The sequence below is a fragment of the Conger conger genome, chromosome 15 (assembly GCF_963514075.1).
Source record: "Conger conger chromosome 15, fConCon1.1, whole genome shotgun sequence".
Classification (NCBI taxonomy): domain Eukaryota; kingdom Metazoa; phylum Chordata; class Actinopteri; order Anguilliformes; family Congridae; genus Conger; species Conger conger.
Window position 1 is genome coordinate 8,049,116 of NC_083774.1, and position 16,453 is coordinate 8,065,568.

At 42.6% G+C, this 16,453-nt stretch overlaps 1 protein-coding gene across 2 annotated transcripts; it reads left to right on the forward strand.

The window, feature by feature from the left end:
• Positions 1–448: 448 nt before the first annotated feature.
• On the forward strand, positions 449–14,156 carry LOC133111582 (mixed lineage kinase domain-like protein). 2 transcript variants are annotated; one of them, XM_061222048.1, is made up of 12 exons: positions 812–855; positions 2,161–2,437; positions 5,816–6,288; positions 6,727–6,822; positions 8,192–8,369; positions 9,220–9,320; positions 10,492–10,627; positions 10,956–11,040; positions 11,425–11,564; positions 12,191–12,240; positions 12,698–12,838; positions 13,781–14,156. In XM_061222048.1, the coding sequence occupies exons 3-12, from the start codon at positions 5,841–5,843 to the stop codon at positions 13,828–13,830; spliced, it is 1,425 nt and encodes a 474-aa protein (XP_061078032.1). In that variant the 5' UTR covers positions 812–855; positions 2,161–2,437; positions 5,816–5,840; the 3' UTR covers positions 13,831–14,156. The 2 variants fall into 2 exon arrangements, with proteins under 2 accessions (XP_061078031.1, XP_061078032.1); XM_061222047.1 differs by lacking the exon at positions 2,161–2,437 and having other exon boundaries at positions 449–855.
• The last annotated feature ends 2,297 nt before the right edge of the window (positions 14,157–16,453 follow it).

Below are 16,453 nucleotides of genomic sequence, written 5' to 3' on the forward strand. Positions count from 1 at the left end.
AAAAATAGCAGTACAACATTAGTAACCTGATGAACCACTGATATTTGTAGTTGTGATATTTCTGCATGGCAAATAATTCACTTGTAGATGTAGTAGTGTCATAGACAAACAACAGACCCAACTGACATGCACGCTGCTTGTTCTGAGTAATTGACGAAAATGATCTCAAATGCTTAAAAATGGCAACACTGACATTTTTTTAACAGATTAATTCCTTTTCTTTGCTTCCTGTAAAAAAAAAACGCATGACCAGAGCAACGTACCTCTCCCTGTTGCATCTTGCAGGATTACGATTTTAAAAACGAAAAGAAAAACCGATGATCAAATAGGCCTTGGTCCTTTGTTGTGCAGGTAGCAGTTGAAATTGTACTTCCCTCTAGGGTCATTCAGCACACTTGTCCCTGGTTATGGGTATACACTTTGCACTTTGTTGTACGTCGCTCTGGATAAGAGCGTCTGCCAAATGGCATGAATGTAATGTAATGTAAACCTGAACTGTTGTCTTTACCTGTGTTATTTACTTGTGTATTAGGATGATACCTTTTCTAGTTTTGTTTACCTGGGTAAACAGTTTATTCATATTATTATTTCTTTCAGAGATGCAGAAATATTTGAAAGGAACATTTAAAAATATTTATAAAATGATAGCGAAAAGATGATTCATAAGCCAAAATAAATAGATTTGCTTTGAGGGCCCTTAAGTAGTCAGTGACATCATCTGCAGTAGGCTGTGTGTTGCTGGGCGGTGCTAGTAAAGAGGTACAGGAAGAGGAGTTGGCCAACCTGTGTCGGTGACTTAGTTTCATTTTCCAACTGACGCTGACGCTAGTTACTGCTGGGGACATTTTCGACAGAGTAAGTACAGAAAATAAATCTTTAATCCTCATATTACCTGTTAGCCGATTATATCTATGCATGTGTGCTCTTTTCCAGCCGAGAGATCTAGCTCTTTAGTTGGATCTTTCAAGACATTTGGAGCACATGACAAATTGGCTGGTCTTTGCTGTGAAATGTTGGTTAATTCATCGAACACAACAAAGATTGAAAGAAATCTGTTGGTGACACAAAATAAATAATGTCATGTGTTGCTGTATGTCTTGCGTTCTTTTGGCTTTATCTAGACGCCACTTACAGGAGACTGTGAAACAGATTGGCTTAAATTACTGGCTGAGGGCTTTGCATAATTCAGCACCCAATGTAGGCTACATGAGAGGTGTTGGCAATCAATTCAGCACTCGCTTATTCTATACCAGCATATATTTTGGGCATTTATTGAGTGCTGCATTGGTTTTTAAAACCATTTCAGAAGTCTGGAAAATATAGAAGAAGGAACTAAGCTTTCTCTAAATGGAGAAAGGAAAGTGTGGAGTAATTTGCTGTGGAGAATGTATTTCACAAGATAATGCACGGGATGAACAATTGTATGGTTTGCCTATATTTGTTGAGTTTAGCCATGACAGTTTGTATAGCTGGTTATTTTTGCTTTTGAAATGGTTTCTTGTGAATGACTGATGGAGTAATGTTTCAAGTTATTAGGTCTACATACTATAGAATTGATCATATGTGTACAGTTGTGTTCAAATAAATAGCAGTGGGTTAAAAAAATATATATTTTTAATAGCTTTTAGTTCCATATTTCAAATATGGTGGAAACATTATCAACTTGATCATCAACTTTGGATGATCAAGTGTGCGTTATTCCTTTACAGGAAGCAAATAAAAGGATATTACAGCATATTAATCTGTGCAAAAAGATTTTCTCTTCAAACTCTCTTCAAACTGTATAAACTGAATACATTTTTCCAGATTTTACTTCACTTTAAATTACTGAACTAATATTTAGTTGCATAACCATTGATTTTGATAACTGCTGCGCATCTGTGTTGCATTGAGTCAACCAACTTCTGGCACCTAGAAACCAGGTATTTCAGCCCAGGATGAATTCCACATTCCACAGTTCCTGTGAATGTTTGGTTTTTGCTTCAGAAACTGCATTTTTAATGTCACCCCACAAATTTTGCAGTGTGATCAGCTTTCATAGTGTGTAAGACTTTCATCAGGGAAACAACCTGCATCGTGTGTAGGTAAAACAGTGAAGGAGATATCTGTCTGGAGTTGGTTCATTTGTTTGTTATGATCTGATGTTTATTCTTTATTTAGTGCTTCCAGAGATGGTAGATTTCATGGGTCCGAACAAAGCAAAATATTGGAAGTACCTGCTGGGTTCAACTAGACACCAGAATGCCACACTGCAAAAGGATGATCACTGGATTGAATTATCTGTGTCATACAACTCTTGATGTTTTTCCAACCAATTGCTGCTTTGCAGTCATGGAGTGAATTCCCAGAATGGTTTTACAGAAATCCATATGTTGGTTAAATGCCTGCACTGGCTTTCACAGAATTGCAAAATTGGCAAGTGTTTCTTCCTCTTTCAGTGAGTTTCTCATTATATTTCATTTGCTACTCCCTTTTGATGACTTTTGAATTCAGCCATTGGTCTGTAATGCTTATAAAAACTATATTTATCCATGAAGGGGCTGGTGGTAGACCATGAGATTAACATCAATAGTGTTATTATATACTGAAATTCATTCTCTTCTGAAATGTTATTTTAGGACGTACATATGGTCTGTGTATGTGGCAATGCACATCCACAATGCTATTTATTTTTGCCCATAATAATTAAATCATGATTCAGCAAACCTGAAACCTGTTTTTATTGTGCTATGGTTGTTTTTATGCAGTTTGTTTAAAAAAAATTCCTAAACCAAACGAAACCCTCCTCTGCTGCATGTTTCTTCTCTGCCTGCAGGTTTCAACCTGTTTTACTTTTGTTGGGAAGCAAAGGTGGCCTTTTTCAAACAGTGTGGTTCTCTGGGAGGGAAGATCACCAAAGATACACACTTTTTTACGAAAAAAGTGTTTGTTTACAGGTGTACATTTTTAACTTTTTTGTCATTTAGCAGACGCTTTTAATCCAAAGCGACTTAAAAGTCCATAGGTTCTTCCACAAGTTAAAGCAACACATCCATAACTAGTCAAATACACATGAAGTGCTGTTCTAAACATACAGTCATCATAAGTGCAATTCAATTCTTTTTTGGGTTAGACAAGATATCAGAAGGGGGGGGGGATCAGGAGGTAGGACTAAGGTACATTTTGAAAAGGTGTGTTTTTAGTCTGCGTCGAAATAGGGGGAGGGATTCTGCTGACAGTGGAAGGCAAGTCATTCCACCACTGAGGAACCAGAACGGAAAACAGGTGTGTAGGGAGTGATTAAGGATTGTATGTAAGGTGGGGGAGTCCCCTTAGCAGCCTGAAATGGCAACACAAGGGCCTTGAATTGGATGCATGCGGCAATAGGAAGCCAGTGGAGGCCAATGAGGAGTGGGGTGACATGAGCTGACCTGGGCTGACTGGTGATCAGGCGGGCTGCAGCATTCTGGACCAGCTGGAGGGGCTTGATGGCGCAAGCTGGGAGACCGGCTAGGAGGGAGTTGCAGTAATCCAAGCGGGAAATGACGAGTGCCTGGACTAGGAGCTGGGTGGCTTTCTCCATCAGGAGATGACGGATACGGCGTATATTGTAGAGGAAGAACCTGCAGGTTCTGGCAGTGGAGGATACTTGTGGAGCCAGGGTGAGGCGGTTATCAAGAGTCACCCCAAGATTATTTGCTGTATGGGAAGAGGAAACTACAAAGAGAGGACTTAGCAGGGATGTAGAGAAGCTCAGTCTTGGCCAGGTTAAGCTTCAGGTGGTGGGAAGTCATCCACGCAGAGATATCAGCCAAGCAGGCAGAGATCTGTGTGGTGACCAGGGTATCGGGGGTTGACTGTATCAAAGGCAGCCGACAGGTCGAGGAAGCTGAGGACAGAGGAGAGGGATTTGGCTTTAGCAGAGTGGGGTGCCTCAGTGACCGCGAGCAGGGCGGTCTCAGTGGAGAGGCCACTCTTAAAGCCGGACTGGTTGGGATCGTGGAGATTGTTCTGGAGAAGATAAGTGGACAGTTGGGAGTAGGCCGCCCTTTCCAGAATTTGAGGGAGAAAGGGAAGAAGAGAGACAGGCTGGTAGTTGTTCAGAGCAATAGGTTTATTGAGCAGGGAAGTGACTCTGGCCCTCTTCAGGGAATAGGGCATGGTGCCGGAAGAGAGGGAAGTGTTCATTAGAGAGGAGAGAAAAGGTAGACTGTCATTAGAGATAGATTGTAGAAGGGGAGAGGGGATGGGGTCAAGAGGACAGGTGGTCGGTCGATGGGATGTAAGGAGTTTCAAAGTGGGATGTAAGGAGTTTCAAGGTGTATACGCAGTCATATTCCTGTATTAGACAAGATTTGGCCTTCTCGTACCCTGTCTGTTGAGAGGGAATGCGATTACTCTGTCAGATACTGAAGTGCACTATTTTTCTCTGTGAGAGAGAGTGCTCCACTGGCAGGAAAGGAGAGAAACGGACTCTGAGCCCCCTCACCACCTTTTGTATCCAGCCGTCTGTGAAAGATATGCTTCTGATTAGTTGGTTGGTTTTCTTGTGTTTTCATTTTGTTTGTGTTACCGATGGTTATGTCACACAGTGAACATGGAACTGTAGTTTCATGACTCATGACTTTCACATTCATAATTTACACTTTGTGAAAGAGAGGAAGCTTGTGAGCTTCATTGGAGTCTCCTTTACAAGCTTGTACTGGCCTGGCTATTTGTCTAAAACAGTGCATCTGCTTCAGACAAATATTCCAAAGGATTCTCCATTATTGTGTAGTTTTGACAGTGTTATTTAATGTCTGCTTTGACAATTCTCCATGAATGCCTTGGTAGGACCTACTGCTGACGGCAAAAAACCAGACTCCAGAAAATGAATGAACGAAGGCACATGTAAACCGCAGTATTTCCAAAAAAAAATCTGAATACATATAGTATGAATGCGCAAGATCTTGTTTGTTTGTACATTTCAATAGCAACACGGCTATATTTCATTTTCAAGGAAGTCGATGGTATTGCCGTTGAATTCATAGACTTGATAAATTATTGCTCTCATGACCTTGCTGAGTAACTTGGCTTGTCAGACACCAGCTATGTTTGTCCTTGAGCAGTGACATTAACCAGAGGCCACAACAAGCAGCCTAACAAGTAGTTTGGTGGCTGCTGAGACGGAATGGCTCCATTCGCCTATACATCTGGTTCCAGGTCCTCATTCAGCTCATTGAATAAGATACTGACAGCATGAAATGAGAGCCAATTAGTTATTATTCGCATTTCTTCTTTTTACATTTTACATTACATTACATTACATTACAAGCATTTAGCAGACGCTCTTATCCAGAGTGACATACGATAAAGTGCAAATCGAACACAGGGACATGTGCGACGAGGACCCTTGAGGAGAGTCCTCCTGTGACCATATAGATACAATTTGAACCTTTGAAGAATACATGAACTTGAACACCACGGTTGGCAGCTAGAATACCCAAAGTACAACAATAACTATATAGAAGTGCTATTATAATCTATGGCATACGCAAGGCAGTGAGTTAGGGAGGGAAAGGTGCAGAAGAGATGAGTCTTCAGTCTGCGCTTGAAAATGGTCAAAGACTGCTGTTCTGACATCCACAGGAAGGTCATTCCACCACTGTGGGGCCAGAACAGACAGCAGTCTTGATACATGCCCCTTAAATGTATCCCAACATACAAAACAAAAAAATTGTTGTATTCTTCAGGAATCGTTTATTGTCAATTGTTTTAAAGTCATACCTCTGATGTGTACTTTTACATAAAATACCGCTTTTGAAGAATGACTACTCTGTGTCTGAATCCTCTAAAGCTTCTCTCTCATCTGAGGCCCAGCCATGGATATTTTGGATCCCATCCTCACGATCGCAGAGAAGGTGTATGCTCTGTGCGGGGAGGTGAAGGCCAATAAGAAGCGCTGGTCGAGGTTGGCCACACGCGTACAGGCTCTGATGAAGGTCGTGCAGACAGTGAAGGCCAAAGGTCTGGGGGAGAAACCTGAGATGGTCCAGCGGGGACTTCAAGAGCTCAAGTACACCCTGGAGACAGCGCAGGAAGTGGTGAAGAAGTACACCACCACCACCTTCTTCAGCCGCATCAGGAAGGTTTATGACCTGGCGGAGGAGTTCGAGATGCTGAACGATCGGCTCAACGACAACTTCCAGCTGCTCTCGCTGGCCCTGCAGATCGAACAGGCGGAGAAGTTGGGCTGTGTGTTCGAAAAGGGCCGGTGCCAGAAGGAGGATGAGGCTGATCGCAAGAATGACCGCGAGGAGCTGGAGAGGCGTAAGACAAAATCAGTCGACTCCTGAACCATATTTTGAAAATCTCAATTTGCACACACATGTGCTCCCTGCTGTAAAATCCAGCTAGGCCAGCTTGAAAATTGAGCTGGTCAAGCTGGGTATGAGCTGGTCAACCAGCATGGTCAAGCTGGTCATAAAGTTGATCTAGTTGGGTATAAGTTTGTCAACCAACTTGTGCAGGTAACTTGTCTGAGCTGGTAGCTGGTCAAGCTGTCCATTTCAGATGAAGCTTTTAAATTAAACTTGAGACCCCCTTGTATTTAGTTTCCAACTACTCAAAAACATGGGGAAAAACATGTTTTTCTGATTTTAATGTGATTCTCAGGTCATTAATTATCAGGTCAGAAATAATTCAGGCACAGTTAGACTCCCACAGCCCTTGTAGTGTTTCTGAGTTTGTGAAGTAATTTTCCCACAGTGCTACGGGCCCAGGCAAAGAAGATGGATAATGTGCAAGAGGGGGTGGATTCTGTTAAAACTGAAGTGCAGGACATCAAGAGCATGCTTAAGTCTTGTGAGTACCCTCCCTTGCCCTAAAAAACATGTAGCTTTGAGACGGCCCGCAAGACTAGAAAGGACCTTAGAGCTTTTTTCCACATAACCGGATTTGCAGATTCTTTTGAATGACGTCCTGTTTCTTTGTCTTTCGCTGCATCCTTGCACCCAGCCACAGAGGAGAGCAGCTGTGAGTTGGGCTTTCTTCGTGAGGTGTTGTTTGTGTGTTACGCTGTCTGGCGCTCTCTTAGTGAGGTGTTGTTTGTGTGTTACGCTGTCTGGCGCTCTCTTCGTGAGGTGTTGTTTGTGTGTTACGCTGTCTGGCATGTGTGAAGTTACATATCCATCAAGATCCATCAGGACTGTATTGCGCTAGCTCAGTATTATCTGTACTCTCAACTTCAATTAAATTCCATTTATTTTTGTGTAGCGCTTTTCACAGAAGGCTGTTACAAAAACTCTTAACTAACACGGAATAAAATAATTAAACATATCAGCCCTTAGCCCCCAGTAGCATATGAGGTAAAGGACTCCCTGAAGGGAAATATACCCTCAAACAGTGGTGGAAAAAATGGGAAGAACCTTGGGAGGAACCCGGCTATAGGGGCATGCCCATCCTCCGCTGGCCTAAAGGTTAATATATACACCTAAAGTCCACATGGAGGGATGTAGAGTCTGGAGTTCAGGATAGTACTCCGCTGTCCTTGTTGAACTTGTCTTATTTCTGCCTCCTCACAGAACTTAAGTTCTTCAGTGCTACAGTCCTGCGTTTAGACCACGCTGTGCCACTTCAGAATACAGACATGTATTCCCAGAAGACTTTATTAGGTCTTTGAACTCTGGGTAGTTCCAGCCCCATATCTGAGTTACATTACATTACTAGCGTAGTGGTTAAGGTAAATGACTGGGACACGCAAGGTCGGTGGTTCTAATCTTGGTGTAGCCACAATAAAATCCGCACAGCCGTTGGGCCCTTGAGCAAGGCCCTTAACCCTGCATTGCTCCAGGGGAGGATTGTCTCCTGCTTAGTCTAATCAACTGTACGTTGCTCTGGATAAGAGCGTCTGCCAAATGCCAATAATGTACTTTAATGGCATTTTGCAGATGCTCTTATCCAGACCAATGTACAACAAAGTGCAAAGTGCATACCAGGGATAAGGGTGCTGAAGTACAATGTCAACTGCTACCTGTACAACAAAGTTAAGGACCAGGGCCTATTTGATCATTGGAATTTTTTTTAGCTTATGAGACCCATTGACTGGATGGAAACTTTAATTAATTTGACTTCTTGGTCTGCTGCTGGTGTAAAGGCAATTCTAAAACAGCACGGGATGACCAAAGCCAGTACCCCCTCTATGCTAAGGCCTTGCTGTTTGTCCTGTTGGCAGTGACGGAGCCCAATCTCCAGCTGTTGGACACGAAAGAGATCAAAATTGAGAATCTGGACTTTGATGACCCTAAGACCCCTATCATGAAGTCAGCCACCCATGAGTTGTACAAAGGACAATACAACAAATTTACTGTGGCCATCAAAAGATATACCTACGCCAAAAACACAACCCCAAGGTACGTATGTCTCATTCAATACCTGTCAGGTGTGCGTCACACTATTTAAGCCCTGTCTTCTCTCTCCTCTGGGCCTTTGTGTTGCATTCTGCAACGTTCACTGAGCCCAGTAGGAAGTTGTCAGTAGATTGGATTTTAAAATGAAAAGGAATTCAGGAACTTCCTGTTGCTGTCAGACCAAGAGTCCGGGTTGATCATTCATATCACTCTTTTTTCGGGTTCCTAGCTTGCCCACAGTCTGGCCGCCCACTTGTTTTGAAACCCTTAAATTCGGGTTTCAAAATATACAGTTGATGGACCAACACTCTGTACCAAAACATTGCGTAGCTGTACAATAATTCAAGGTCATTTGTTGAAAATGGGTCCTAATTGCCACAGCCAATGGTGTAGGGGGTGGTTTCAACGTCTGCACGTTCACAGAGAAGGGGGAGAGATAATTCCACTTTTGACCGTTAGAAGTCCGAAATTACTGATTGTACCTTTCAGTGCCGAGACTGTTTTCTGAATGGCATGCCGTGAATATCAGAGTACTCTGAATTCTTATCATTTTTGGAATAGTAAAAACTGTACTATACTGTAAATTAAATTAAGTACAGATGAAGACCTCTTACTGACTTGTATTTTGTACACGTATGTTAATACCAAAGTTTTATTCAATTCAGCTGCAGATTCCATCCGAAAAGAATACTTTACTTGAGATTTTAATACTATATTTGAATGGAATGCAAAAGTTTGCTCTCTGTGTTTTAATAATAATGTATCTTCAGGCATTGCAGTGTCCATTATCATTATTATTATTATTATTATTATTATTATTATTATTATTATTATTATTATTTCTGTCCCCCAGAGAGGTGAGAAGGATATTTAAGAAGGAGGTGGAGACAATGAAGCGCTTTGAGTCTCCAAACATCCTGCGCATGTTTGGGATCTGTGTCGAGGGCGAGGATGGTAAGCCTGAGAACATTTTACATGGGGGCAGCCTGTGGCCTGGTGGCTAGGGTACATGACTGGGACCCAGAAGGTTGGTGGTCCAAGCCCCAGTGCAGCCACGATGAGATCCACACTGCTGTTGGACCCTTGGGCAAGGCCCTTAACCCCGCATTGCTCCAGAGGACTGTCCCCTGTATAGTGTAATGAACTGTAATGAACTGTAAGTTGTTTTTGTCAGGCTACAGAACAATTAGCAAGTAGCAAGACCACTGGTCAATAGCCAGCAAACAGACTCAGCAGAGAATAAGCAGTTTGTTAATGAGAGTCCAGGCAGAGGGTCAGTACACCAGCAAACAGATATTTCAGGGATAATCCCATATGACGTCGAAGTCACAGGCAATACGATAACTAACGAGCAAGCCAAACAAAAACAGAATCCAGAAACGGAAGTCAATAACCCAAAACGAGTCAAGAAACTATGGGTCAAAACAAAATGGAAGGATACAGCAGGAGGCGGAAGTCTAAGACAAAACAGATCGTAACAGAGGTCAATCAGAAATAAATGTTGGAGAGAATGGTTGGGACACAAAACAATCTGGCAATAAAAGACAGAAACAAAGGGGTTTAAATACATGTAACTAACTAGAATCAAAACGAGACACAGGTGGGAACAATGACAGTAGACAGGAAGGGAGTATATATAAGGAGTGAAAAGGAGGAGACATGAAACAAGACATAGATGAATGGAAGAACCAGGAAACAGACTGTGGTAAGTACAGAGGAATTTAATACACTCAAAGCAGTAACCACTTAGACAAAACTAGACAATGAAAACAGAACCTGACAGTTTTGGATAAAAAGCGTCAGCCAAATAACATGTAACTTTAATGTTGATTGGACATGAAGTGGAGGTAGAAACACTGGGGGTTTTCAAGACGAGGCTTGATACGGTGCTAGATACTATCTAAACTTTTGGCAAACTAAGCAGTAGAGGCACTCTAGTGGTAGGAAAAGGTGAGCATTGCTGGGTTGAATGGCCTGTTCTCACCATTCTGTTATGTTATGTTTTTCCCATCCACAATATTCATTTTAGTGTTGTTTAAAGAGTGAACTTCATGGCAGCGATACAATATTTCCTCCTCGTTAGCAGTTCTCGTACTGTCTGAGCAGTGTCTGTGTGTTCCCTCAGGGCCCAGTCCAAACTATCTCATTGTCATGGAGTTCTGTGAGAAGGGGAATCTGCCACAGGTGCTAGCCGGAAAGTCCAAACTCTCCTGGGGAAGACGAGCGCGTATGAGCCTGGATGCTGCTCAAGGCCTTTATAGGTGACCTGCAGACATGTTTGCCATGATGTACTGTAGCCACGATAAGATCAGTGCAGCTGTGCAGGCCCTTGAGCAAGGCCTTTACCACTCATTGCTCTTGGAGATTAATCTAATCAACAGTAAATCGTTTTAGATAAGAGCATCAGCAAAGTAATTGTAATGTAACGTCCTCACTTAATTCAGTCCTGTGGTCTTAAAAGCCACCCCACCCCAATCACTCCTGCTCCACACACACACACCCACACACACACACACTTTCCTTTGTACTTTCATTCATTCTATAAGGTTAAAAGTTACATTTGAATTTCAAACATCATCTCCACCACAGGTTACACCAGTCAGAGGAGAAGTTTAAAGTGCATGGCTGCATCAGCTCGAGCAAGTTCCTGGTGGATGATGGGTACAGGGTGAAGGTAGGAACGCTGGCTTAGGTAACAGTTTTCTCAGACTCATATGTTGTGTCTGGAAAAAAAAGGCAACAATATGCCCGCAATAAGCATTAAATACCCGGAGGAGTGGCAGAATCATTTAAATGAAAATTAGTTGATGTCCATTGTGCCTGACAGCAATTTCTAGGGCGTGTTCATTAGCTCTCAGAGCAGCAGAGTGCCCTCCGCTCGTTGGGAAATTCGGAGAGATCAGAACTCGGCTTTCATAAATATAGAGCACTGCACCCTGGGAGCGCTCGGAGCTCACAGAGCTAGGGAATGAACACACCCCTGAACACTGCTACCTAACTGGCATGTGGTTAACGTGTGAGACTCCTGCCATCTTAACCATTCATTCTGTGTGTGCAGCTTGGGTGCTTTGAGCTGGCAAAAACAGAGACGTCTCTGAGGGGGAAGAAGATGAGCTCCAACAACACTGTGTCCTACTGCTCCCCACAGCAGCTCGAGAGCATCCACGACTCTTACAACAAGGCCTGTGAGATTTACAGGTGAGTACAGATCAGGCCAGGTGTACCACAAGGCCTGTGAGATTTACAGGTGGGTACTGATCAGGCCAGGTGTACCACAAGGCCTGTGAGATTTACAGGTGGGTACTGATCAGGCCAGGTGTACCACAAGGCCTGTGAGATTTACAGGTGGGTACTGATCAGGCCAGGTGTACCACAAGGCCTGTGAGATTTACAGGTGGGTACTGATCAGGCCAGGTGTCTGTACATGTCTGTTGGATCAAGAAAGGCTTGATGTTTTTGTGCTATAATATTCTCAAACAATGTTTAATAAGTTTAAAAGTAATTCCCTGCGTGATAACTGTACTTATGTTGAAATAATGTTTTTTCTTTTCTTTCAATGTTTTTACAATGAACATATTGCAATGCCTATACTCCATAGGTTGAACCATTTTTCCCAAAACTGTACACACAGGTAGTATTTACATACTGGTTTAATACATCATGATTATGATATCTGTGCAACTAACTTAAATAAATTAAATAATTTAGTAACTTACCACTGAAAGGTAGAACAACAATAACTTCTTGAAATGCCTGTCGGACAATACTTTAGAGGTCAAACTAAAATGACCGTATAATGACTGTGCATATTGTGTATTCCGTAGCTTTGGCATTGTCTTGTGGGAAATTGCCACTCGACAGATTCCCTTCAAAGGTATGTATTATGAGTGTATGTATTGACAATGTAAAGCGCTGTATGACATCTATGCAGGCTGGCAGGCAAAGAAAGCCGCCCTCAACTCTGTGAACAAGATTTCCCGCACAACCAGGCTTCCTGTGCTAAAATAATATTAGAATTAATAATGATAGTCTCTAATCAGCAGTCTCCAAGATACTATTATTTTACACATTGAACCATATACATTCTGCTGATCAATACATTTTCAATTGTCCAAAAAACAAATCATATTTACATTTCTCAATATTGTCATATACCTCTGTGAGCACTTATCTAGATAAGATGTGATATAAATATAATTATCAATCTATCTATCTATCTTTTAACTAATCCGGGTTTCCGCGTTAACACCGGGAGGAGAACGCCTGTTAAGAGGATACTAATATGTGACATTTATCTAAACTCTACCTTCTGACCTTTGGTTTCTCATAAGGCATGTCAGACAAAGACATCTATGCGAAGGTCTGTAAAGAGAGGTTCACAGAGCCCCTCCCGGAGGACTGTCCCAAAAGCCTGGCCAAACTGATCGACGCCTGCCGCTCCTACGAGGCGTTCCAGAGGCCGACAGCTGGAGGTACGTTCCAGTCACGCTGCTGCACCCAGTGTAGATATGCGGCCTGTAGCGTAGTGGTTAAGGTACATGACTGGGACCCGCAAAGGTCGTTGGTTCGATCCCCGGTGTAGCCACCATAAGATCCGCACAGCCATTGGGCCCTCGAGCAAGGCCCTTAACCCTGCATTGCTCCAGGGGAGGATTGTCTCCTGCTTCATCTAATCAACTGGATGTCGCTCTGGATAAGAGCGTCTGCCAAAATGCCATTCATTATATTGACGATATTCTCTTGGCCCCTGTCAAAAAATGGTTGATCTTTCCATTTCCAACATACGGTTGAGGGGAAAAAGAAACTGAACCTATTCTCCTGCCACTCAAAAACTAATTTATCATTCCTCCCAAACTTTCAACAATATTTCATCTTCCCCTCATCGAGTGCGAGAGGTTAAACTTACTTCATAAATAGTGAGTACCACAGCAAATACAGGTGGATATATTGTTTGATAATAGCTTGAAAGAAAGACAGTTTCAATAAATTCTCTGGTTGTTTTTAATGAACATATTTAGATACACTGACCTGTACTGCAAGGCACTAAGCATGTGACTGCAAACCACCTCCACCAATCAGCTGAAAGCAGAAGTGTAGAGGCCCCTGAAATGCCAGGGATGGATACCGGATGTAGCTTATTATAAGATAGATCTTGTCGGTGCCTCATTGCGACTACTATCCAGAAGAATGACATTTCAGAGCAGGCTGCTACTCTGATGCAGTCTAAAGTTAAATTATTCAGAAATGGCATGCAAATTAAACAAAAAAAATTCAACGCTGTGCTTTCATTTCATTTGTACTGAGCATTCCATAAGGCATTACGGTCAGCCCTAAAATCATTTGATGAGCAGGGAGAACCAAGCTTGCTGTATTTGTTTCGCTCTGCTTTGACTTACGATGGAGTCGTTCCGCAGTGCTGGTGGACAAGCTGAGGAAGGTGGTGGAGGAGCTGGACGATGAGTGACCTTGCCCTGGACGGAAGCGAGCACAGAGGCAGGCTCTGGAGGTTCTGGAGCAGGACCCCACTACCCAAAGACACGCATTCGGAGGATGCACTCATCTCGCTGGAGCTCACCCAACATTTCATCATCCTCCAGTTGCTATTCAAGTTGTGTTTCAAGTAGTTTTGTACTTGTTAACATCTGGTATGCAAATCAATTTTCATTTCATGTTTTTAACTCAATGCCCAACAGTTTCTGTCATGATCGACTTATTTAGGTATAATTTCAGCTGCTGCAGAGAGGACTGTTGGAATTGAAAATGAAATAAAGAAAAACACATTTTAAAGAACTAGCCATTTGTGGACTAATATCTAAAGATTTAACAATGTGGTGCCTTGAAATGGCATTCAGTAATTGCTTTCAGTCTGTGAAGATGCAGGCTTCTGACTTTTTGAAACTGTACAAATGGAGATATGTTACGTTTCTGTTTAGAAAACATGCTTTGTGTGTTTAACTATTTATGCTATTGAACTGTAATATAACACTGCTGGAATTCCCGATATGTAAAGCAAGAATGATTGACAATCATTTGTAAGCAATAGAAAAACAAGGGTTGGGGTGATATTTTATCTGGCGGGGATATTCAACCATTTTCATGACCAGGAAAGTGAATTAAATTAAATTTCAACACAATGAAGCATGGGGGGTTTCCACCACGAAACTGACAGTCCAGGAATTCTTGTGTTTTATTGAAAATTAAAGTTCTTACATTTTAAATACACTTGCTTCATTAAAAACTAACTTCAAACAAAATCCAATTTTAAATGCGAAATTCTGTAAACTGAATATGTAAGTACATAAGCGGTTAAAGACTTTAAGCATATTAACCAAAATTAATCAGATTAGGCTGTTGAACAAAATAGATAATTAAATAATAAAGCAATTGAGCATTACTCAAATCAAAAACAAATCCTTAATCAGAGGTAAATTGTAGTCATTAAAAACCAATGTTTTGAAAATGTTCTTGTCTGTGAGGCCATGAATGAAGAAATGTACCTGGTTCCTCATCTTCCAAGGCTTCAAAGAGCCTGTGTCCCTCCAATGGGGTGGACTATATTATGAGTTCTTTCCAATGCTCCACCCCCATGCCTCTCTTGCCAGTGTCCTGTTTTTTTTCCACCACAGTGCCTTCTTGGAGGAGATTTTGCATTCTTTTGCATTTTGCAGTCCTCAGAGTGATCAGTGATCCACACTTGTCATTTGGTAGATGTCATTTGATGTTTCTTGTCTCCCAGCTACATGATGTTCCCGATCCTCCACTGACCCTGGAGCTCAGCTGTTTTCAGTCCTCCGGGTGGCCCGTAGAGGACGCTCAGCAGTCAGGGAGGATCTCGGCAGGAACCTGTTCTTCATGTTTTACATGTTCTGGGGCAGTGCTCAGTCAGGGCCAGATGTTGCCTATACATAAAGGACCTGATGGAGACACGTGTGAGCGGACATCCATGCTATGTCTTTTTGTTTATTGCTGAATCTAGAACGACAGACGTTTGACCAGATTTACATTACATTACATTACATTATTGGCATATTGGCAGACGCTCTTATCCAGTACAACAAAGTTCAAAGTGCATACCCATAACCAGGGACAAGTGCGCTGAAAGACCCTTGAGGAAAGGACAATTTTAAGTGCTAACAGGACAACAAAAATATTAGACTAGATTATATTTATATCAAAAAACTTTTTTCTACAGCACAACACAAATATATGAACAATAAACAGCTTATCGAGCCAAACAAAACAAGCAAAAAATATCATCCTCGCGTTATAACACAAATAAAGACAATTGTGAGAACTGAAAAAAAGACAACGACCAATCAGTTAAGATTTACAGGGAGGTAGGGTGGGGTGGGGAGAGGTGCAGCTTGAACAGGTGTGTCTTCAGTCTGCACTTGAAGGTGGTCAGAGACCCTGCTGTTCAGACCTCCACAGGGAGTTTGTTCCACCATCGTGGGGCCAGAACAGACAGTAGTCGTGGAGGTGGAAGTGCGAAGAGGAGGTGTCCTGTGGTGGCTGAACAAAGGGGTCTGACAGGCGTGTAGGATTTGATTATCTTTTGGAGGTAAGCTGAGGCTGACCCCTTAACTGCTTGGAAAGCAAGCAACAATGTTTTGAATTTGATGCGAGCCATGACAGGCAGCCAGTGGAGGGAAGTAAGCGGGTGATGTGAGAGTATCTGGGAAGGTTGAAGACCAGACGAGCTGCTGCATTCTGGATGAACTGGAGGGGTCTGATGGCAGATGCTGAGAGGCCAGCCACGGGAGAGTTGCAGTGATCCAGGTGGGTCGAAACCATCGCTTGGACCAGGAGCTGGATCAAGTAGGGGGTGAGAAAGGGGCGGATGTTGTATAGGAGGAATCTGCATGACCAGGTCACCGCCGCAATGTTCTCGGAGAAAGACAGTCTGTTGTCCATCACCACACTGAGATTCCTTGCACAGAGTGATGGTGTCACTGAGGTATCCCCTTGGGAAATGGAGAGATCCAGAAGGGGAGAGGTTAGAGCAGGAATGAAGATCATTTCAGTCTTACCTGGGTTGAGGTTGCCGTCGTCAGGGGGAGGTCCACGGATGCCCTTTTCTGCCCGCT